General features: G+C 40.7%; 1 protein-coding gene across 1 annotated transcript; it reads right to left on the bottom strand.

Moving 5' to 3' along the window:
- Positions 1-843: 843 nt before the first annotated feature.
- On the bottom strand, positions 844-20,672 carry slc22a7a (solute carrier family 22 member 7a). Its single transcript, XM_051946498.1, has 11 exons — positions 19,645-20,672; positions 9,794-10,243; positions 7,929-8,032; positions 6,445-6,599; positions 5,355-5,523; positions 5,145-5,268; positions 3,426-3,535; positions 3,132-3,346; positions 2,898-3,006; positions 1,385-1,591; positions 844-1,226 (listed from the first exon to the last, which is right to left on the bottom strand). Exons 2-11 carry the CDS (start codon positions 10,157-10,159, stop codon positions 1,145-1,147), a joined length of 1,641 nt encoding a protein of 546 aa, XP_051802458.1. The 5' UTR covers positions 10,160-10,243; positions 19,645-20,672; the 3' UTR covers positions 844-1,144.
- Positions 20,673-22,423: the final 1,751 nt, after the last annotated feature.

Genomic DNA, 22,423 nt, shown 5'->3' with positions numbered 1-22,423 from the left:
TTAGTTTCGTGTCGTTTGTCTCGTTTTGTCATTTTGCATCTCATTTTGTAATATTTTGTCTTATTTTTATAGTTTTTGTCAAATTTTTTGTCTCACTTTTGTCGTCCATCTCATGTTTTTGTCGTTTTGTGTTTCCTTTTTGTCTCACTTGTGTTTTTTGTCTTAATTTTGTCATTTCATGTTTTGTTTTATTCATTGTTTTGTGTATTGTTTTTGTCATTTGTGTTGTTTGTCTATTTTTTGTCGTTTTGTTTCTCACTTTTGACATTTTTGGCCTCATTTGTATTATTTTTTGTCTTGTTTTTGTTGTCTGTCCATTTTTTTGTCACGCTGTAAATTTTTGCTATTTTTTGTCTCTTTTTTCTTTTTTTGTCATTTTGCGTTTAATTTTGGAATACGTCGTGTTTTTGATGTTTTTTGTCTGACTTTTGTCGTTCGTCTCATGTTTGTGTCGTTTTGTGTTTCCTTTTTGTCTCACTTGTGTTTTTTGTCTATTTTTTTGTCATTTTGTTTCTCGCTTTTGTCATTTTTGGTCTCATTTGTGTCATTTTTCACCTCGTTTTTGTTGTTTTGCATCTCATTTTTGCAATATCTTGTCTTGTTTTTGTTGTTTTTTTTGTCTTTTTTTTGTCTGACTTTGTCATTTTGATCATAAAGTATTACCAAAATCCTACTTAACTGATAATATTCCCATCATCCTCAGGTGAGATTAGTCATTTCATATTTTAAATATTCAGTAATGGAGCTTCAGCTTTAACTTGAAGGCTTCACTTCTATCAAAAGTTGATGTGACGATATATGTATTAAAAAAAGATCTCCAGTCAGAGCAAAAAGAACTCGGGAAGCATTTTATTGTAAATTTATTTTTACGTGTACGATAATAAAGTAGATTTTAAATGAGTGTCTTCCAGTCTGTGTTTTTTTTTTCCTTTTTCTGCTGTTTTCTGTGTAAAATGGGGAATTTATTGGGCTTTTTCCGCCCCAAATGGTGAAAAGAACTGTAATGAAAGAAAATCTGACATAAATATGAGTTTAAAGTTGTGTTAATCAAAACACTCAGAGTTGTCTGTTGTCCTGAACACACGAAACAAACATCTGGTGAGAAGCCCTGATCCATCTGAAGAACATCTCCTCCCTCTGCTGATCACTTCTCCTCAGACGAGTCTTCACAGTTGAGGTTCTTCAGCTCCATGTTTCCTCCTCCATTTGTCTCATTGTGCCTGTGTCTGAACAGAAAACAAGAACAGGAGAAGAGCAGTTACTGACCAGAAACAGATCAAGTTTTATACATGATAGTATTAGTGAGTGGTCAGAGTCTGTTTGTGCTTTGTTGTGTTCAGAATAAAATGATCTCTGAGTGTTTGTTCCACCAGAAAGACTTTACCTTCCTTCCTCCACATCTAAGATGTTTTCAGGCAGATGGACGTTGAGCGTCTCTGGGAGGAGGAAGACCAAACTACCGCTGACGATCCCAGTCCCAGCAAAGATCAGCGGCGGCAGACGAAGCCAGACGTCCTCCAGCAGCATAATCAGAGGAGCCAGAGAACTGCCGATGCGACAGACACAGGAGGTGTAGCCCATACCACACTGCCTGTCCAAGGAATAAAGCAAAACACAAATAAGAAACAAAAACGAGAGACAAAACGCCAAAAAACGAAAAACAAAACAACGATAAACAAAACGATACACATAACAAGGAATAAAGCAAAACACAAATAAGAAACAAAAACGAGAGACAAAACGCCAAAAAACGAAAAACAAAACAACGATAAACAAAACGATACACATAACAAGGAATAAAGCAAAACACAAAATGACAAAAATAAGAAGCAAAATGACAAACATGAGATGAGCAACAAAAGTCTGACAAAAACAACAAAAACTGACAAAATATTACAAAAATGAGACACAAAATGACAAAAAGTGACAAAGTGACAAAAAATGGATCAACAACAGAAACGAGACAAAAAAACGCAAAATGGCACGCAAAAATGTTGGAGCAGTTTTCCTTTCCCTTTTTCTGATTAATTATGCTTTTTGTTGTGAGTTGTCTGGTTTGAGTGTTTGTTGGGTGTTTTGTCATTTCATTTGTTGTTGGGATCGCTGAGTTCCTCAGTGACAATAAAAAGACAAAAAACACAAGTGAGACAGAAAAGAAACACAAAATGACAAAACCAAGAAACAAAGCGACAAAAACATGAGATGAATGACAAAAATTTGATGGAAAACAGCAAAAATGAAACAAAAATTACAAAAATGAGACACCAACAACAAAAAGAAGAGACAAGACAAAAATTTGACAAACGACACGAAACAAAACAAGAGACAAAAAATTAGACAAGTTACAAAGCACCAAAAAAAAAGATAAACGACAAAAACGAGACAAATAAACACAAAACAACAAATAAAGCAAAACACAAAAAGGCAATAAAACACAAGTGAGACGGAAAGAAAACACAAAACAACAAAAACGAGAAACAAAACAACAAAAGTCAGTCAAAAAACAAAAAAAACAGAAAAATGTTACAAAAATGAGACACAAAACCACAAAAGAACAATCTAGTATTTTACTTTCTGATCCAAACAACTTGTCATGGTCTAGAAATGATTTTAAATTTATACTTTAACTAATTTACAATCTGCAGTTAATGTCTTCTCTGTAATTTTTACACTTTGAGGGCCGGATTGGACCCTCTGGAGGACCACTTTTGGACCACGGGCCTCATGTTGGACACCACTGGTGTGAACCCTTTGATGCTAATCACTGGTCAAAAGTGACCCAAATCCAGTGGTGTGGTCTTTCCATTCTTATGGGTTAAGAATTCATGGTAAATAACAGCAGCATCAGGTCAGGGTGCTCCAGGTTGACCCTCCTGGTTTTAGGTTCTGGGTTCTACCTCAGGACGGTTGGGAAGAGTTCTGCTGAGTAGAGGAACGCCGTGGTGAACGCCGCCTCTGAGAATCCCTTTGCCACCACGGCGATGCAGGTTCGAAGCACAGAGAACTCTGAAAGGGAAGCAAATGAAAGGTGTGGAAGAGTTCAGATCTCTGCAGAAAAGCAGACCAACATTTATCAGGTGTGCTGCCTCTATGCATTAGTACGTGTTTGTAAAGACAGGAAGTGGTGTAACCTAGAGGTATGGCCGTGTTTATTCCAATCAGCGCTCCTGTTGTGATGAGAAACCATGCCTGGCTGTTTCTCCGGCCGATCCAGTCTAGGACGAAGAAAGTGAGGATCTTAGCGGGTGTTTCTATGGCGCCGTAGATGAACTGAGTGAGGTAGATGCTGACGCCGAAGCCGGAGATTTTAAAGCTGATCCCGTAGTACAGGAAGGCCACAGCAAACCTGGAGGTACAGCAACACGGTCACAACGAAAACACGAAGAAAACATGGAGGCAGAACGCTCAGAAGGACGGTTCGGTACCAGAAGAACCCGGAGCAGATGGTGATCCTTCTCATCTCAGGGGTTCTGACCAGATCCAGGTAAGAGTGGTTTTTCTCAGCCACCTCAGTCACCGTCACCTTCCCCAGAACCTGAAACAACCCACAGTAAAAAAGTACACACACTGTTTAACCCCGGTGTCGTCCTGTTTGAAAGTTTGAAAATGTGGGAAAAAAGACAGATTTTCACAGTGAATCTTCTGATGCCCACATTTTTTTAACATTTTTGGGAAATTTTTAAACATATTTTGGTGGAAAAAAAGAAATGTTACATTCACAAAAATGACTTTTATGTGAACGTTCTGAAAGAAAATAATAATTTTACTGATATATATATATATATATATATATGTGTAGTCACTTTAGATATTTTTAGGATTTTTTGGAAGATTTTTATTCATTTTTAAAAATATTTACAAGAATTTTCTTTTTTTTTTTAATTAAAATTGTAAGGATTTTTTTAAAGGAATTACTGGAATTTTCTTCCTAAAGGTTTTCCAAATTTAAAGTTTTAAAATGTGGGGGAAAAATCACTTCAGATATTTTTAGGATTTTTTGGAAGATTTTTATTCATTTTTAAAAATATTTACAAGAATTTTCTTTTTTTTTAATTAAAATTTTAAGGATTTTTTTAAAGGAATTACTGGAATTTTCTTCCTAAAGGTTTTCCAAATTTAAAGTTTTAAAATGTGGGGGAAAAATCACTTCAGATATTTTTAGGATTTTTTTGGAAGATTTTTACTAATTTTTAAAAAAATATTTACAAGAAATTTCCTGCCAAATTTGGGGGATTTTTTTAAGCTTAAATTTTTATGGAAAACTTTGAAGGAATTATTGGAAGGTTTTACCTTCTAAATTGTTTTACAAATGTAAAGTTTGAAAATGTGGAAAATAAATATATTTTCACAATGAAACTTCTGATGTCCACATTTTCAACAATTTTGGGAAATTTTTGAACATTTTTTGGATAAAAAAGAAATACTTTCACTGGATTTTGGTTGATTTTGTGTGAATGTTCTTAAAGAAAATATTAGAAGTTTTACTGATATATATGGAATCACTTTAGATATTTTTAGGATTTTTCTGGAAAAAATTTACTAAATTTTTGAAAATATTTTCTTCTTTTAAAAAAATAAAACTTTTAATGAATTATTGGAATTTTCTTCCTGAAGGTTTAGCAAATTTTCAGAAATGTTGGGAATTTTCTTGCTGAATTTTTGGATTCAACAATATTTTTTGGTAAATGAAGACAACAGGAGGGTTAAAGTAGAACTATGAAAAAAGTTTTCCCCATCATCTCGTTTTTAACATGGACCCACAGTGATGTGGGGACTGAATCAACATTAACAATTATATTACTGTTGATTAAATGTGTGAAATATGCAATTGATAATAGTTATAATTTCATTAAATAGTCTCCCATGATAACATCTATTCTTAATATCTGGGGATATTCATATCCTGTCTCTATGTTTTGTGTGGCCTGCGTAATATGTTATTATACACTATAATGTCTATTGGCAAAAGTTCCATCAGTAATTTATAATGTCTACAATAAATCTTGAGTTTCATTCATGCTTTTGGAACTTTTAGGCAGACAGGTTGACCAACATTTTGCATCTTATTGACCAGTGTGACAAAATAAGGAACTGTAACTGAACTCATTGTCGCTCTGGGCTTAAAGCTGCTCACTAAGCTCTACCTCATTATCCAGTCTGTACGCAGATCCTGTCCTCCCATTCATTTTAGCACACTGGACCAGGTACTTCTTGGCTTCCTCCGTTTTGCCGTTGACCAGCAACCAGCGGGCCGACTCCGGCAGCCACCTGAAGACAGACAGAGGAACCTGGCTTTTAAAAACACACATCAGATGTTTACTGACAGAGTGGAAAGTCTACTTCTTCCACCGTACCACCAGGAGATGATGGCAGCGATGCAGGGCGCCGTCACCACCAGCGTCAGGTGCCTCCAGTCTCGTACGAAGTAGGCCAGCAGGGCCAGAAGCATGTTTCCCACACTCCACGACAAACTCATGATGGTACCGGTGAAGGTCCGGTGCTTTACATCCGTCCACTCGATACCTGAACAGGAAGAGTGGAACAGACTGGAACAATCAGACAGCGATGTTTATCAGTGTTCTCCTGATAGTGGAAGAAGAAAATACAGTTAGACTTTGTAAATTATCCTGTGAAGCATCATTATAGTTTGCATCAGGATGTTAATGGACTCTGATCACACATGTAGAGTTTGGGGCAGATTGAAGCATGAACAGGCGACTTAGACACCACTTCCTGTCCATCCATCAGGTGGCGCTATGACTCTATTTCAGCATATGAATGTGATGAGGGCTGGAGTCTGATCGTACATGTAAAGTTTGAGACAGATCGAGGCATGTTCAAGGCAGTTACACAGTACTTCCTGTTTCATGGCGAAACATCAAAATCCAGGGGTCTCCATTTCCACCCCCTCAGACTTTTGTGGAGCATTTTGATAACTTTTAAACACCCATATCTGGAGTATATCCTGGCCAAATTTGAGCTCTGTTGGGGTTATTCTGTTTGAGTTCATAGCTTTTGAAAATGTCCAAAAATTACGAAAAATTGTTCAAAATATTACCCAAAATTCAAATTTGGCCAACTTCCTGTTGGGTTTTGGGCATGGTTGTAATAGACTTTTTTGTGCGTCTCGATGTGTTACGTATGTGTACCAAATGTTATAGCTGTAGGTGACACATACTGGCTGCAGTAAATGTTTGAAATTATAGGTCACACCAAGACAATGCAATTCCCCTAAAATATTACATTTTTTGCCGGTCCTGATGTGTCTGTAGAGTTTCACGAGTTTTCGAGTGTTGTTAGGCTGTCAAATTTGAGTTTCAAAAAAAGGGAAAATAATTCATAACAGGGTTTTAATTACTTAAACCGTGAGGAAGCAACAAACTTTACACAACCCTGGTTTTTCCACCTTCAGGATAAGTTTTTCTCAGTGAAATGTGTTTTTACCGAGGACCACGCCGATGATGGACAGTCCACTGAGGGCCATGCCGCACAGCGCTCTGGAGATGGCAAACATGACGTAGGAGGTGGAGAAAGCTGAAGTGGTTCCCAGCATGGTGGAGGCAATTAAAGCCACGAGAAGCATCGACTTACGACCAAACCTACAAAATAAGAGTAAAATGTGAACACAAAAAGACACATGTGGCATCTATGATTGCTCCCAAAGCAAATTTTAACCCCAACATGATCAACAGGATTAAAGTTTGGAATGTAAACAGAAATATTTGGACCAGATACAGTCATGCAGAGACAGTGTTCTCTGTTGGCAGTCATTGATGCACAAAAACACGACACAAAATGACAAAAACACAGAAAACAACAAAAACAAGACACAAAATGACAAAAACACAGAAAACAACAAAAACACGACACAAAATGACAAAAACACAGAAAACAACAAAAACACGACACAAAATGACAGAAATTAGACATAAAATGTCAAAAATGAGACACAAAAGGCAAAAACAAGACACAAAAAGAAACGAGACACAAATCGACAAACGTGAGACACAAAACACAAAAATGAGACATACAACGACTGTGGGAACTGATGTTTTGGGTGTTTTTATTACTAAAGTCACGAGAACACACACACATGCATGTGCTTGTTTCTTGTCAGCAGAGTAGCAGCTGACTTTGCCTGGACAAAAGTTTCTAAGTATAGAGTGGATCACAGAGAACAGGCTGGTGGCGTAATGCCTGCAGCTCCCACACTTACATTTTATACTTTAAAGGCCTCATCTTCTGGACTGTCACTAAGTTAAAGTCTACCAGTAGGTCGGTCAGTACAAAGGCTGTTCAAGACCAGAAAACAGAAATATAAAGCAAAGTTCTAGCACAGAAGTGTACATCAGGTTGAATGCAGATTGTATAAAACCTCATACATGTATTCTGCCCCCTGGTGGCTCATCATTCCACTACAGGCAGCTGAAGTTACATTTTGCCCCTTTTCAAAATGGCTGCTCTCATAAAATCATCCAAATCATTGCTAATTTTCAAGAGGTAAAGGTAAAAATAACATCTGAGATAACTCGTCAGTTAACTCGTGTTGAAACAGCTGAATCAAACTTGATCCTCCAGGTTTATAACGTGCTTTTTCCTGAGTGGTCATGTAGCACTTTTGTATTATAATCTACATTATACCTATAAAAATACAAACACACGCTATTTTAATGGCTTTATTAACTTAATTAATGAATGAAATGCCATCTTTCAATGCATTTAGAGTTTTTTTGCAACAACAATCTCTCTGAAATCATAATCGTTGTACTATACTGACCAATTCTTAGATGTCAAAAAGACATCTGACTGGTGATACGTAGGTTAAAAAGGGGGTAAACAGTTATTGATGCCGTTGTTTACCTCTATTAAGGGTCACAGTATAAGAGGGCAGTGAAGACTTAAAATATAACGAATCCTGAGTAACTTACTTGTCGGAGAGCTGTCCAAACACGACGGCTCCGAATGTGACACCGAGAAAGAAGTAAGAAGCGAGAGCCTGGTTCAGCTTTTTGTTGTCACACACCAGATCCCACTGCAGAGAGACAGACGGGTTCAAACTAGGGGTGGGACACAATTAAAACAATTTATCTCACTGATTACAGGGTTTGTAATTAATTATTTGACACTGTAAGCAAAGTTTTTCAATTCAGATAAATGTTGATTGACGGCAGAATCGATCAAACAAAGGAGCTGGTGCTGGATTTCCGCCGGGTGCCCCCTGCTCTACAGCTCATTAACATCAGTGGATCTGAGGTGGAGGTGGTCTCCACCTACAAGTATCTGGGGCTGCAGCTGGACAACAGTCTGAGCTGGGCAGCAAACATGGATGCTGTGTACAAGAAGGCACAGAGCAGGATGTATTTCTTAAGAAGGCTGGCGTCCTTTAAAGTCTGTTCTAAGTTATTGTACATGTTCTATCAGTCAATTGTATCTAGTGTTCTTTTTTATGCTGTTGTGTGCTGGGGGGGCAATGCTAAGAAAAGGGACACTAAGGCTGAACAGGCTCATAAGGAAAGCTGGCTCTGTGGTTGGACTCGGCCTGGACTCTGTGGAAAACGTGGTGGAGCAGAGGACACTCTCTAAGATCAGGGCGATCCTTTCCAATCAGAGCCACCCCCTAAATCCTGTGGTCTCTGGGCAAAGGAGTTCTGTTAGCTCCAGGTATCTTTCATTGAGCTGCTCCACTGAAAGACTTAAAAACTCTTTCGTCCCTCGTGCCATCGGGCTGTGTGACAAGTCCGTTGTCCGTGGGTCCACTCAATACACACACCACGTCAGGTTGTCGGAGTAACACAGTTTATTTCACCCCCACATCCGTACCCACACAATCTCTCTCTCTCTCGGCGCCACACCAGACTTTGTCCGGTGAATACTCCCGGCCTCTGTCAGATCCCCAGAGGCAGCACGTCTCATCTCCCACTCCACGGCAGCTCGTGTTCTGTCTCCGTTCCTCCTCTCATCCGTCTCTTCTCTGTCCACCCGTCTTTTATGCTCTGCTCCAGACTGCTGCTGCGGAGGTAATCAGGTCAGCCTAACTGATACCACCTGTGTTAATTAACCTGATGCTGCTTCCATACACTCTCCTCCACACCTCTCTCCCCTGCAGCTGAGCTCTCCCACGCCCATCACCACAGGCTGTATGATGCAGCCACTCCAGGGAGGAGCAGGAGAGACTGATGCTGGTCCTGAACTTTGTTTTTCAGTGCCTTAACTTTAGCTTCGTAGCACCTTATGGAGTAGCACTTGACTTTTTAATGTTGGATTTATTTATTTATTATGGCTGTTGCTATTTGTCTTTTTAATTGTACTTTTTAACTTTATTTCTATTTTTGTGTTTATGAATGTGAGCAACGGACTATTGTACAATTTCCTTCGGGATCAATAAAGTATCTATCTATCTATCTATCGATCTATCTATCTATCGATCTATCTATCTATCAAGAGACATATACGTAAACTTAAACAACAAAAATCTTTGTTTCATTTATATTTATCTGCATTTCTCATCTGTCTACTACAGGGGTGTCAAATTCATTCTAGTTCAGGGGCCACACTGATCCTGGATGGAGATGCAGTTTAGCATGCATCTCCATCCAGGATCTCCCTGAGTTGTCTCGGTCATAAACCAAGGACCTCCTTTCGTTTGTTCCCTACACAGCTCTGTAGCAACTGTGAATTCGAAGTGACTTTATTCTGTACTTGCTCAGCAGTATCATGCATTTAGGTGCTTGTAAAGTTTCTCTGTTGTTTCTCATCATTTGTGATTAGATGTTCAGCTGTTGCTTCTCCTTACCTCGGTGGCAGTTGTGGAGCTGAACTGGGACTGGTCATAGACCCATCCATCGGGACAAGGTGCAGTCTTGTTTCCCTGGTCGAGGTTAACGGTCAGCGGAGGATCGTAGATCCTGCAGGAGCTGAAGGAGCCGTTGTCCTGGCGGGGGATCCTCAGGGCCACCACCTCGGGGTCCGAGCTCCAGCTGTCTTCACCACTTTGCTCCAGGCTCTTCAGGGAGCAGCGATGAGGAGGGGTGGCAGAGACAAAGTTGTGCAGAAGAAAGTGGAGAGGGAGGATGGTCCGGGGAAGGCACAGGATGATCATCAGTAGGAACTGGAACTTTGAGAAGCCGCCAACATCGTCCAGGATCTCCTCAAACCTCATGGTGATGGGATGGAAGACGTGAGGATCTAACCCTAACCCTCTCTGATCTCTGCCTCCTGCTTCACCCTCAGACTGGCTGCAGCTCTGAACAGTCACAATAATTTAAGTGGAGAGAAACAGTCAGAGGGAGGTTCTTCGGGAAGAATGTGTGTGTGATAACAACATGCTGTTTGATGCAAAAACTCTGTCAGGATTATGTCAAGTTTGTTTAATTTGTATAATTAAGGTAGCTTAATTATGCAAGTAAATTTACAACCATGACCGTAAATATACAAGATTTTTCACATAATCTATGTAATATTACATAACTCACTGAAATTAATAATAATATTAATAATCAAATTAAAACTGAAATTGCCCAAATAAAGTTTTTTTTAATTTAATACTTCTTTTTTTCATATTTATCATAAACTGTATCTAATTGTACAAATATATCTGCATTAAGGAACATGATCCGTAACATAAAAGAGAGATATTTGTATAACATAATAAATTCTGCCTTCTTTATGTCTCTCAGAAAATATACATTTTCATGTGCAATAAATTTTCCAATTATTTAGTCATGTTTTTAATGTTACTCTATGTGAGATGTTTAGTTGGTTGGTTGGTTGGTTGGTAGCTGTGTCACTTTCTTGGTTGGTTAGTTGCTGTGTTGCTTGGTTTGTTGGCTGGTTGGTTGGCTGGTTGGTTGCTTGGATGGTTGGTTGATCGGTTGGCTGGTTAGTTGGTTGGTTGCTTGCTTTGTTGCTTGCTTGCTTACTTGCTTGGTTGTTTGGTTGGTTGGTTGGTAGCTGTGTTGCTTGGTTGGTTGGTTGGTTGGTTGGTTGGATGGTTGGTTGATCGGTTGGTTGGTTAGTTGGTTGCTTTGGTGCTTGCTTGCTTGGTTGCTTGCTTGGTTGCTTGCTTTGTTGGTTGCTTGCTTGCTTGCTTTGTTGCTTGGTTGGTTGGTTGGTTGATCGGTTGGTTGGTTAGTTGGTTGCTTGCTTGCTTGCTTAGTTGGCTGGTTGCTTTGTTGCTTGCTTGCTTGCTTGCTTGACTGGTTGGTTGCTTGGCTGGTTGCTTGCTTGCTTCCTTGCATGCTTGACTGGTTGGTTGGTTGGTTGCTTTGTTGCTTGCTTGCTTGGCTGGTTGGCTGGTTGGTTGGCTGCTTGCTTGCTTGCTTTGTTGCTTGCTTGCTTGCTGTGTTGCTTGGTTGGTTGGTTGGTTTGTTGCTTGCTTGCTTGGCTGGTTGCTTGGTTGCTTGCTTTGTTGTGTGCTTGCTTGCTTGCTTGCTTGGCTGGTTGGTTTGTTGGTTGGTTGCTGTGCTGCTTGCTTGCTTGTTTGATTGCATGCTTGATTGCTTGCTTTGTTGCTTGCTTGCTTGGTTGCTTTATTGGTTGGTTGATTGGTTGCTTGCTTCCTTGCTTTGTTGCTTGCTTTTTTATTGGTTGGTTGGTTGGATGGATGGTTGCTTGCTTGGCTGGTTCTTTGTTTCTTTCTTGCTTGCTTGCTTTGTTGGTTGGTTGCTTGCTTGTTTGGTTGCTTTGTTGCTTGCTTTGTTGGTTGGTTGATTGCTTTATTGGTTGCTTGCTTGCTTGCTTCCTTGCTCTGTTGCTTTGTTGCTTGCTTTTTTATTGGTTGGTTGGTTGGATGGAGGGCTGCTCAGCGGCGTAGTGGTTAGCACTTTCGCCTTGCAGCAAGAAGATCCCCGGTTCAAATCCCGGCCAGGGATCTTTCTGCATGGAGTTTGCATGTTCTCCCTGTGCATGCGTGGGGTTTCTCCGGGTACTCCGGCTTCCTCCCACAGTCCAAAAACATGCTGAGGTTAATTGATAACTCTAAATTGTCCGTAGGTGTGAATGTGAGTGTGATTGTTTGTCTGTGTATGTAGCCCTGTGACAGACTGGTGACCTGTCCAGGGTGTCCCCTGCCTTCGCCCGAGTCAGCTGGGATAGGCTCCAGCACCCCCCGCGACCCTCGTGAGGATAAAGCGGTGTATAGAGGATGGATGGATGGATGGTTGCTTCCTTGGCTGGTTGCTTGGTTGGTTGCTTTCTTGCTTGCTTTGTTGCGTGCTTTGTTATAGTTGTATTAAGTTCATTTTCTCGATATATACTATATGAAACTGTTACCTTATTTAAACCGACAATTCAGAAAAGTTTGTTACCTTGCTGACATGTTTTGACAGCTCCTGCTGTCTTCCTCAGAGCGTCATCTGACGTTTGGTGACGTGTCCTTTTTTATCACATGGTCACTTTGACAGATCTGTCAAAATCTGTCAAACTGACCACGCCTCCCACCGCCCGGTGGTCTCCGGAGGATGGTGTCCCAAGTGTGCGAGAGGATGTAGGCCCCCTCGTCCCGGTTCATAGTGTGCCCGCCCGCTTCCTGATCTCAATGGCTTCCCTGATCCATCGTCTCTGCTTATTAGTCTCCGAAGTGATAATCCTCCCCCCGTCCCAGTCCATAACATGATTTTGTCTTTTGCAGTGGTCTGTGATGGCTGATTTCTTATTTTCTTGTTCAGCTTGCTCTTTTTGTGCTCTTGTGAAATGTCCAGTTCTTTCCTTTTTACATTCTGTTTGGTGTTCCGTTCTTCTTGTTTTGAATGATCTGCCTGTTTCACCAATGTATGTTTTGTTGCATGATTTGCACGGTATTTCATAGATGATGTTGCATTTATTGTCAGGGTCTATTCTGTCTTTTGGATGAACTAACAGCTGCCGGAGTTTTGTACGTGGTTTTACTGCAGTGTTGATGTGATATTTTTTCATAATGCGTTGTATTGGTTCCGTTATCCCACGGATATATGGAATGATGATTAAATCCTTATTTTTATTGTCCGATTTTTGTGTGTGTTTTGGTTTTGCTACCTTTTGTTTTATCTCTTTAGTTTTGGCTTGTTGTTTTCCTTTGGTTATAGCCCATGTTGGATATTGGCAGTTTATAAGTGCATTCTTGATGTGTTCTTCCTCCTCCTGTCTGTCTTTATCGTCCGTTATTATGCTAGTCCGTTCGTAGAGTGTTCTGACTACTGAAAGTTTGTGTGCTGTGGGATGTTCTGATGGTAAGAGGAGGTACTGGTCCGTGTGAGTAGGTTTTCTGTAAACTGTTATTTTGATGCTGCCGTCTTGTCTGTGGTGTATGCTAATGTCCAGAAATGAGATGGTCCGGTTTATTTCTTCTTCATGTATGAATTGTATGTTGCCAGTGTCGTCTATGTTGTTCAGATGGTTTGTGAGCTCTTGCGTGTGTCCAGATTTTATTATTTCTAGGATGTCATCAACCTATCTTTTCCAGAGTGTGGGTCTGCAGTGCCTGGGTGCTGTATGGATGGCTTTCGTTTCCAGGTCCTCCATGAAAAAATTACTCATTATAGCTGATAGTGGATCTCCCATTGCAAAACCTTGTTTTTGACGGTATATTGTGCCCTTAAACTGAAAATAGGTGGATGTGGCAACAAACCGGAGTAGTGTGATGATGTCATTTACTGTGAGATTTGTGCGTTTTTTTCAATGTCCTGTCCTTAGAGAGTCGTTCCTGTACAATGTGTAAAGTGACTTCAATGGGTGTTTTTGTGAACAGTGAAACGACATGGTGTGATATGAGAATTTCGGCTTTTTGCAGTGATATTACTGAGTTCTTGTGCCAGTTGTTTTGAATTTTTGCAGTGATGTTTTGATGTACCAAGGAGGGGTTTAATGATTTCAACTAAAGCTTTTGAGAGGTTGTATGTGACTGATCCGATGCTGTCAACAATGGGGCATAGTGGTGTGTCTTTTTTATGTATTTTTGGTGTTCCATATATCCGTGGGGTAACGTTTGCTGTGGGAGTAAGATGGCTGTATGCTTCTGGTGTTATTTTATTGAGCTCTAGTAATGGTTTTAACAGAGTTTTTAATGTTCTTTTCTTTTCTTCTGTGGGATCTTTTTGAAGTACTTCATAAGTGTTCCTGTTCTCTAGCATGTTCGTGAGCTGTTTGTCATATGTGTCCGTGTCCATAATGACTGTGGTGCGTCCTTTATTGGCCGGGAGTATAGTGATACTGTTGTCCTGTCTGAGTGATTTTATTGCTTCTGATTCCTGCTTTGTAATATTGCTTTGTGGAAGTTTTGCCGATTTTAAAATACCTGCTACTGCGTTACGGAGTTCTGACTTGTGTCCCTGATCCTGTAGTTTTTGGCATGCTAATTCTGTCTCTAATATGTATTCCTCATGTGGTATTTTTGTGGGTGTGATAGCCTAGTTAAGTCCTCTGGATAAGGCTGTTTTTTCTGATTCTGTGAGGGTACGTTGAGAAAGGTTTTGTACCCATTTGTTATTGAATTTTGTATGTACCTGCTTGTTTCTGTTCTTTCTTTCTCTTGTTTAATTTTTGTATATGGCGATTTTTCGTTATGATGAATTCTGCTTCATGTGTATGTTGTAAATGGGAACTTATCTGTTTTTGTATGTCTGGCTCCAAAGCGAGGATTTCTTTGAGTTTGTTTAACTCTTCCTGTATTGATGAATTAATTTTTTCCAATTTGTCCGTAGTTGTCCTTATCCTCTCTTTGATGAGGGCCTTCTTTGCTGTTTATGATATTTTCCGCGTTCTTGGTGGGGATGGGGTTCCTGATGTTGAAGCTTGTAGGTGTTATGTCCTCGTCTCTGCACCAGAGATTAAATATGAGGTGGTTTCTGTGGCGTGCTCGCTTCTTTTCCAGATTTTCCAGGTGGCGGAATATTGTGACACAGTCTTTGTTTGATCTTCCTTGTAATAGTTGTATTAAGTTCATTTTCTCGATATATACTATATGAAACTGTTAACTTCTTTAAACCGACAATTCAGAAAAGTTTGTTACCTTGCTGACATGTTTCGACAGCTCCTGCTGTCTTCCTCAGAGCGTCATCTGACGTTTGGTGACGTGTCCTTTTTTATCACGTGGTCAGTTTGACAGATCTGTCAAAATCTGTCAAACTGCTTGCTTTGTTGGTTGGTTGGTTGGTTGGTTCGTTGCTTGGTTGGTTGCTTTCTTGCTTGATGGCTTGCTTGCTTGCTTTGTTGCTTGCTTTGTTGGTTGGTTGCTTGCTTTCTTGCTTGCTTGGCTGGTTGATTTCGTTGGTTGCTTGCTTGCTTTGTTGCTTGGTTGCTTGGCTGGTTGATTGGTTGCTTGCTTGCTTTGTTGCTTGGTTGGTTGGTTCGTTGCTTGGTTGGTTGCTTTCTTGCTTGATGGCTTGCTTGCTTGCTTTGTTGCTTGCTTTGTTGGTTGGTTGCTTTGTTGCTTGCTTGCTTGGCTGGTTGATTTCGTTGGTTGGTTGGTTGCTTGCTTGGCTGGTTGATTTCGTTGGTTGCTTGCTTGCTTGCTTTGTTGCTTGGTTGCTTGGTTGCTTGGCTGGTTGATTGGTTGCTTGCTTGCTTTGTTGCTTGGTTGGTTGGTTCGTTGCTTGGTTGGTTGCTTTCTTGCTTGATGGCTTGCTTGCTTGCTTTGTTGCTTGCTTTGTTGGTTGGTTGCTTTGTTGCTTGCTTGCTTGGCTGGTTGATTTCGTTGGTTGGTTGGTTGCTTGCTTGGCTGGTTGATTTCGTTGGTTGGTTGCTTGCTTGCTTTGTTGCTTGGTTGTTTTGTTGGTTGCTTTGTTGCTTGCTTGCTTTGTTGCTTGGTTGGTAGGTAGGAAGGTCTACTTTGTCTATTTGTCCACCTTGTGACAGTAGCCTGGTTGAGATCTATGGTTTCCTTTTTTTCCTCCCACCTGTCATGTAGCAGAAAAATCAGATTTTGCTCAGAAGGCAAACATCCATCCAGCATGTAAAAGATGTTCAGATCAAAGAGGAGTTTGTAGAAGATAACTATCCCGCTGAATATTTTCCAAGCCTGTTTGCAGTAAAGCATAGGAAAGAAGGAACATTCATTACACAGTAAGGAACTGCTGTTGGTCTCTGTGAGGTTTGGTGCTTTCAAACATTGTACAAACTGTGGAGTTTGTCATTGCATCCAGATTCCATGAAAAATAACATCTATAAAATAACATTTTATTGTTGTTCAATGTCTTACTGTGTTTTACTGTTTATGTTCCATGTCTTTGTGTTTTACGCCGCCTTGCTGCGAACAGAAGAGCCTCTCATTAGGTGATAAATGTCTGATTTGAACTAAACCAGAGAAAATTACCACTATCAAACTTGTTCTGTGGCTTCTCGTTGTAAAAGAGCTTCTTTGAGGCATGGTTGTGTGTGGAAACTGATTACCGTGGAGCAGATGAACAGCTGGAGCACACTAGCCTAGCCGCGCTAGACAACCCACGGCAACTAATTTAATTCTCTGCCAGGGTGGGTCTAGTTACCCTCCATAAGGCTCGAGGTTGGATGCTCCTAAAACTGGCCGGACCAATCACCATGAAGTGTAGAGTCAGAAGGAGAGCGTAACTAAGCGACGACAGAGGCGACGATTCTGACAGAAACAACCGGAAACAACTAGCCTAGCCGTGCTAGACAACCCACGGCAACGAATTTAATTCTCTGCCAGGGTTGACAACAAAAACGACAACAGTGGTTGAGCTCCATTAGTACCGACTCTGAATAATCTTTCTGTTAACATGTCTGTAATATACTTGAGCTTCACCCATTGACTGAAAAAATAAGGCTTCACCGAACTACCGCGTCCTCTGATTTCCGGCGCTCTAGGAGCCTATTCGTTGCATTGATTGGTTGTATACCTACCCAATTGCTGCAGAGTGATTTGATAGACAACCTTTTAGCCCGCCTCCCTCCCTGTCGAGCGTGCCTTGACCCTTGTGTCTTGAGAACATGGGTCTAGTGCGGCTAGGCTAGGAACACACACTTAGTGAAAACTATCCCATTGGTGGTTCACTAAAACCTCTGGATCTGTTTCAGGAAAACTTGGTGTCACAATTAGAGATAAATCACTTCCTTTACTCTGATCTCATCGTAGGAGTGGCTTTGGCTTTCAGAAACTGATTTATCTCTGCAAATGTTTTATGTACATTGGTGTTAAAAGAATTATGTTCAGAATGCTTATAGTACTCATGTTAGAAGAAATGTACTTAGGATACTTAGAATACTTGCTTTTAGATTGTCATTAATTTATCATTGAGTGACTGTGATGACTGTGAAAAGTATGTGCCTTTTAAACCATGATTCTACGTGAACTTCATAGCAGAAACATGTAGACACAGCACATACTGAGAGGCGACCAGAACTAGGCCTTCTAGATAACAAAGAAAGCAGATGCAAATACCACATGTCTGCCTCTGAAGGTCTTTCTGTTAATATCTTACTGCTTGTGAAGAAGGTTTTTCCATTGTCATCTCATGCTGAGTCATGGTACCACCCTCTATGTTACATTCCTGTCTGAAGCAAATAAAAAGATGCAGGGGAGACACAGGCTCTTTGGAGTTGGGCGGCTGTCGCAGTAGTGTGTATAGTCTGCCTGTCTCCCCTTGCGGCAAGTAAAATACGAGAGCTCGAGTACTGTCTCTTCTCCCTTGTGCTGTCTCTGTGTTTTACAGGTTTTAAACCCAACATAAATTGGTCCTTTGAGCCGGATGCCAAAAACACCTGGAACCCGAAGGAGCAGTTCGAGGGAGACCGAACTGCAGTGTATATAAAACTTATGAGACGGACACTAATTTATTTGAATGAGAAAGTGTCTCAAAACTTTTGACAGGGGGTGTATATCTCAATATAAAATATAAATTAAGTATTGGATAAAACAAACTAAAATGGGAAATGATCAAGAGGAAAAGCCTTTAGAGGGTGATACAAAATACATAGAACAAAACCATCCAGATTCCACAAAATTTGTTCCAAATTGGGAAAAGAAATATCAATTTAACGGCAAATTAATAGTAGGAGGCTGCACAGAGCTAGTTACAAAAATAACTGTAAAACAACAAACAAATAAAAAGAAACTAGAAGAAATGGAAAAACAGCTTCATTATGCAGTACATGTATCCGCTGATGTAGTATTATATCTGCCCTTCCAGTATTTTAAAAAAAGATACACAAAGGATTTATCATTTCTTCAGGGTCTTATGAAGAAATGCTCCTCTGTGTTGCAGAGATGAAATATCAGTAGAGGTTTGACCTCCTAGATCAACTGTAAAATTTATTACAGTTTATTTATTACAACATTGTCTTCCTTTGGTTAAATTAACTCAGCTTTTATACTGAATACGAGCTGCAATAACTTGATAATGTAACTCCTATTATGTGTGGGCAGCTTTAGATTTAAAACCTAGATATCAGGTTGTCTTCCAACACAATTGCACTTAATATAAAGTCTGGTTTTAGGCACTAAAAATGTTTTTGTGTTTTGTTTTTGTTTTGTTTTTTAAAAAAAGGGGAAAAATCTTTCTTACAAAAAGCAGTAGAAACATGAACTGAATTCACCATATCTGCACCACATGTGCTTCTCTTGTTTCTTACCTGTAATTTGAGTTCAGGATGTCAGATGCAAGCAGGATCACAGAAATGACTTTATGGTCCGGTATGCTTTGTAAGAATGATTATAGGAACCTGCAATGGACTCAGTAAACCGGAATCTAACCTTCAGTTGTTCATACGTTTAGAGATTTGGGATTTTTCAATGACAAGCTTTTATGAAGTGTGTCAGGAAATTATTTCAGTAAGACAAAGACTGTATTTTTGCTGTTAGTTTGTACCACAAAATTTCCCAGCACAAGATGAGAACTCAGTGTCTCTAATGGTTTGCTTGCATCTGCTTTTACTTCAAGGTTCTTTTTATCTCTGGAATGCAGCTCAGCTTGGTACATTTCAAACACTTCACTCTTTATGCAGTGTTAAGACCACAATAACAATTACCACACAGTTCAACAGATCAAGCTAAAATAAAAGCTCATGTTGATAAAGCACAGATGTAATAAGGTATAAATGTATTATTATATAAATATATTAATATATAAATGTGCCTGCATATTTCTTAACATGCTAATTTATGCAAACAAATAATACCAACACACGGTATTCCTAAAATCATCAGAAATGGCACTCATTTTGTAAATCAGGTGATAGGCCAAATGACTCAGAACTTAGACATTTGCTCAAAGAACCACTGTGCAAAGTGCAGGATTAGTAAGAGAGGAAAAAAACAGAACAATAAAAACAGACTTAAGAAAGGCATGGAAGAAACAGGGCACACATGGCTTGATTGTCTATTATATGTTTACATTAGTGCAGTTGTATATGTGCATCACACCAAACCAAACAGGTTTAACACCATTTCAAATAATATATGGCAGACAGTTTGTGTTACTGCAGTCCCTTAAAGTACGCCGGCCCGCGGGCGGGCCGTTTTTTTTATCGGTATACGCTTTTTTTTACAATAGAAGGACAATGCAAACACGATTATACAAACACTATACACACATAGAAAGCTGAGATTCTCATGAATCCGCCGGTATAAACCACTTTCAGATGTGATTACCACAGCGGGTAATATAAACACATTTATCCAACAAACAACAAGTCATGTAAACGTGCACAGCTCACCTGTCGACGCAGTTTGGACGCTCGTTTCTGGTCATAAAAGAAGATAATCCACAAAAACCGGCCAGAACCCAAGCTTAGCCATCCAGAGGAAACAATCCAGTATAATACTTTGGCCAAAACATGTCTCGAAATAGGTAAAAAATCCAGAAAACGATCGGTTCCGTGCGCGTGCACGCGGCGCGTGGTGGCGCTGTGCGTTTCATATTCACTGCATCTTTCTATTATAACTTTATCATACACGGTCCTATTCCCTTTGTTCACGATTCAAAATGGATACTGGAGGCTTCTTTTCCGCTTCAAACCGGACTTCAACCAATCAGGTGACTCGTTTCCGCCTACTTCGGCGATATAGCCAACCATGGCCGAGTCTGACAGATATCGATTACATCACTTGATTGACTTGTTTCTCAGCAAATCACGCCGGAGGAAACGTTAGATTGACAGGCCTGGTAGCCAATGAGCTTGCTGAATGGCTTGAATATAAATCCCGCCTCTGCCAGCGGCTTTATATGATATTTCATTCGTGAGCTCCGGGCTCCACCTGCTGTTTCTCTGTATTCCTCTCAATCTGTGTGTGTGATCGACACTGAAGCCTATCTGAAGTGATTTTTTGAGTTCTTTATGAGTTTTTGGAATGAAAATGAAGTGGAAAATGAAGTGAAAATGAATTTATACCATTCTGTAGAGAGTGTGCACAGTGTATAAAGAGTGTATCCAACATTGACAGGGGCGGAGCATATCAGTACAAATACATGTGTGAAACACTCATTTCTTGTAGTATTGCTCTGAAATTTTGACCTGAACTATGTAAGACCCCAGGCTTTTGCAATATTGTGTTTTCAAGCTCTTACAGTGCTGCCACACTGATTTTCAGGTGTTTTATTAGGGAAAAAATGTAGGCGAGAAAAAAAATTCATCCTAATTCAGTGTGTGCCAACATGAAATACTCTGTGCCAGTAGCACCTAGAGTAATTCTGACTGCACTGGGTGAAAATTCAGGTTGTCAGCTTTCAAATGAGACCCCAACCATGCATGTAGTCCAAACAGTTCAAGAACAGCATTCAATTTACTTTCTGTAAATCTCAGTAGAAATTTCGGGCGGAAATTGGCCAGACCACAACTTGAAATCAATAGAGATGAGAAGTGCACGTTAGCAGACTATATGAGGGAAACATTACAAGCAAGAGAAATAAAACATGCTAATGATATGCAATGCCAGATGCACCTGTCCCTCAACAGGAAGGTGTCCCACCAGTTCAAGTGGGAGACTGAGTGTTCGTGAAATCCATTAAGAGAACACACTGGTCCTCACCATGGGGGGAAGGGCCCTACCAGGGGCTGCTGAAGACGGCCACAGCCATAAAGATAGCAGAGTGAGCTTCATGGATCCACCTGTCACACTGCAAGAAACAGAGGTTCCTGTGGGAAAACAACAACAGTGAGGGGAAGTCTGACTACAAAGGGGGTTAAACCTTCTAGTGGTTAACCGTCTCAAAGTCAGTGAAGAAACCAACAGATCTTCACTGTTTTTAGGGAGCAGAGTACTCTGGGATCCTCCTACACACATCCACACACTCGCTGGACAAAGAACAGGACAAGCTCACTGTTAGTTGTCAAATAGGAGGTGAAGTGCTGGTAACCTCTCCCTCCAGAAGATAGATCATGACTCAACGTGTCAAGACTAAACACACCAAACACACCATCACTTCAAGGACCTGAAGGCAACCCTGGAGTTCACCCACCAGCAGATAGAGGACCTGCAGAGAGACAACTTGGAACTCCGGTCCACGCTGACAGCCGTCACTTCAGAGGTGACTACACTTAAAAAAGAGAACAAAACCCTGAAGGAAACCGTCCTGGACATTCAGCCCGGTCTCACGGGGATTCGTGAAACTGTCACGTCAGTTTTTGTGTCCGGCGGCCATTGCGGCCGCCAGACATCCGGCCGCCGGACATCCGCCGTGGCGGCGGCGCAAACGCCAATGGACAGCTTAGATCGTCATGAATCCGCCGAATTTGCATAGGAATTTAAAGAATGTCCGGCGGCCGCAGCGGCGGCCGCAAACGCCGATGGACAGCTTAGATCGTCATGAATCCGCCGGTATAAACCACTTTCAGATGTGATTACCACAGCGGGTTTCGCTCGTGGTGAGCGGCACGAAAAACATGACGACATCGTGTTGGTGCGCATGAAACCGAAACAAAAACTGACAGTTTCACGAATCCCTGTGAGACCGTGTTGGGACATTCAGTCGAGGAGTATGCACAAAAACCTGATCTTCTCTGGTATCCCTGAGTCCACACCGGATAACCCAGAGTCCCTGGTTAAAAACTTCATGGTGTCAGCGCTTAAAATCCCTGCAGATACAGTTAAAAACTTGCCTAGCCGCACTAGACAACCCACGGCAACGAATTTAATTCTCTGCCAGGGTAGGTCTAGTTACCCTCCATAAGGCTCGAGGTTGGATGCTCCTAAAACTGGCCGGACCAATCACCATGAAGTGTAGAGTCAGAAGGCGGGCGTAACTAAGTGACGACAGAGGCGCGACGATTCTGAGAGAAACAACCGGAAACAACTAGCCTAGCCGCGCTAGACAACCCACGGCAACGAATTTAATTCTCTGCCAGGGTCGACAACAAAAACGACAACAGTCGTTGAGCTCCATTAGCAGCGACTCTGAATAATCTTTCTGTTAACATGTCTGTAATATACTTGAGCTTCATCCATTGACTGTATAAATAAGGCTTCACCGAACTACCGCATCCTCTGATTTCCGGC

The sequence above is a fragment of the Acanthochromis polyacanthus genome, chromosome 3 (assembly GCF_021347895.1).
Source record: "Acanthochromis polyacanthus isolate Apoly-LR-REF ecotype Palm Island chromosome 3, KAUST_Apoly_ChrSc, whole genome shotgun sequence".
NCBI classification, from domain to species: domain Eukaryota; kingdom Metazoa; phylum Chordata; class Actinopteri; family Pomacentridae; genus Acanthochromis; species Acanthochromis polyacanthus.
This window is presented reverse-complemented; position numbering and strand designations above follow the sequence as displayed.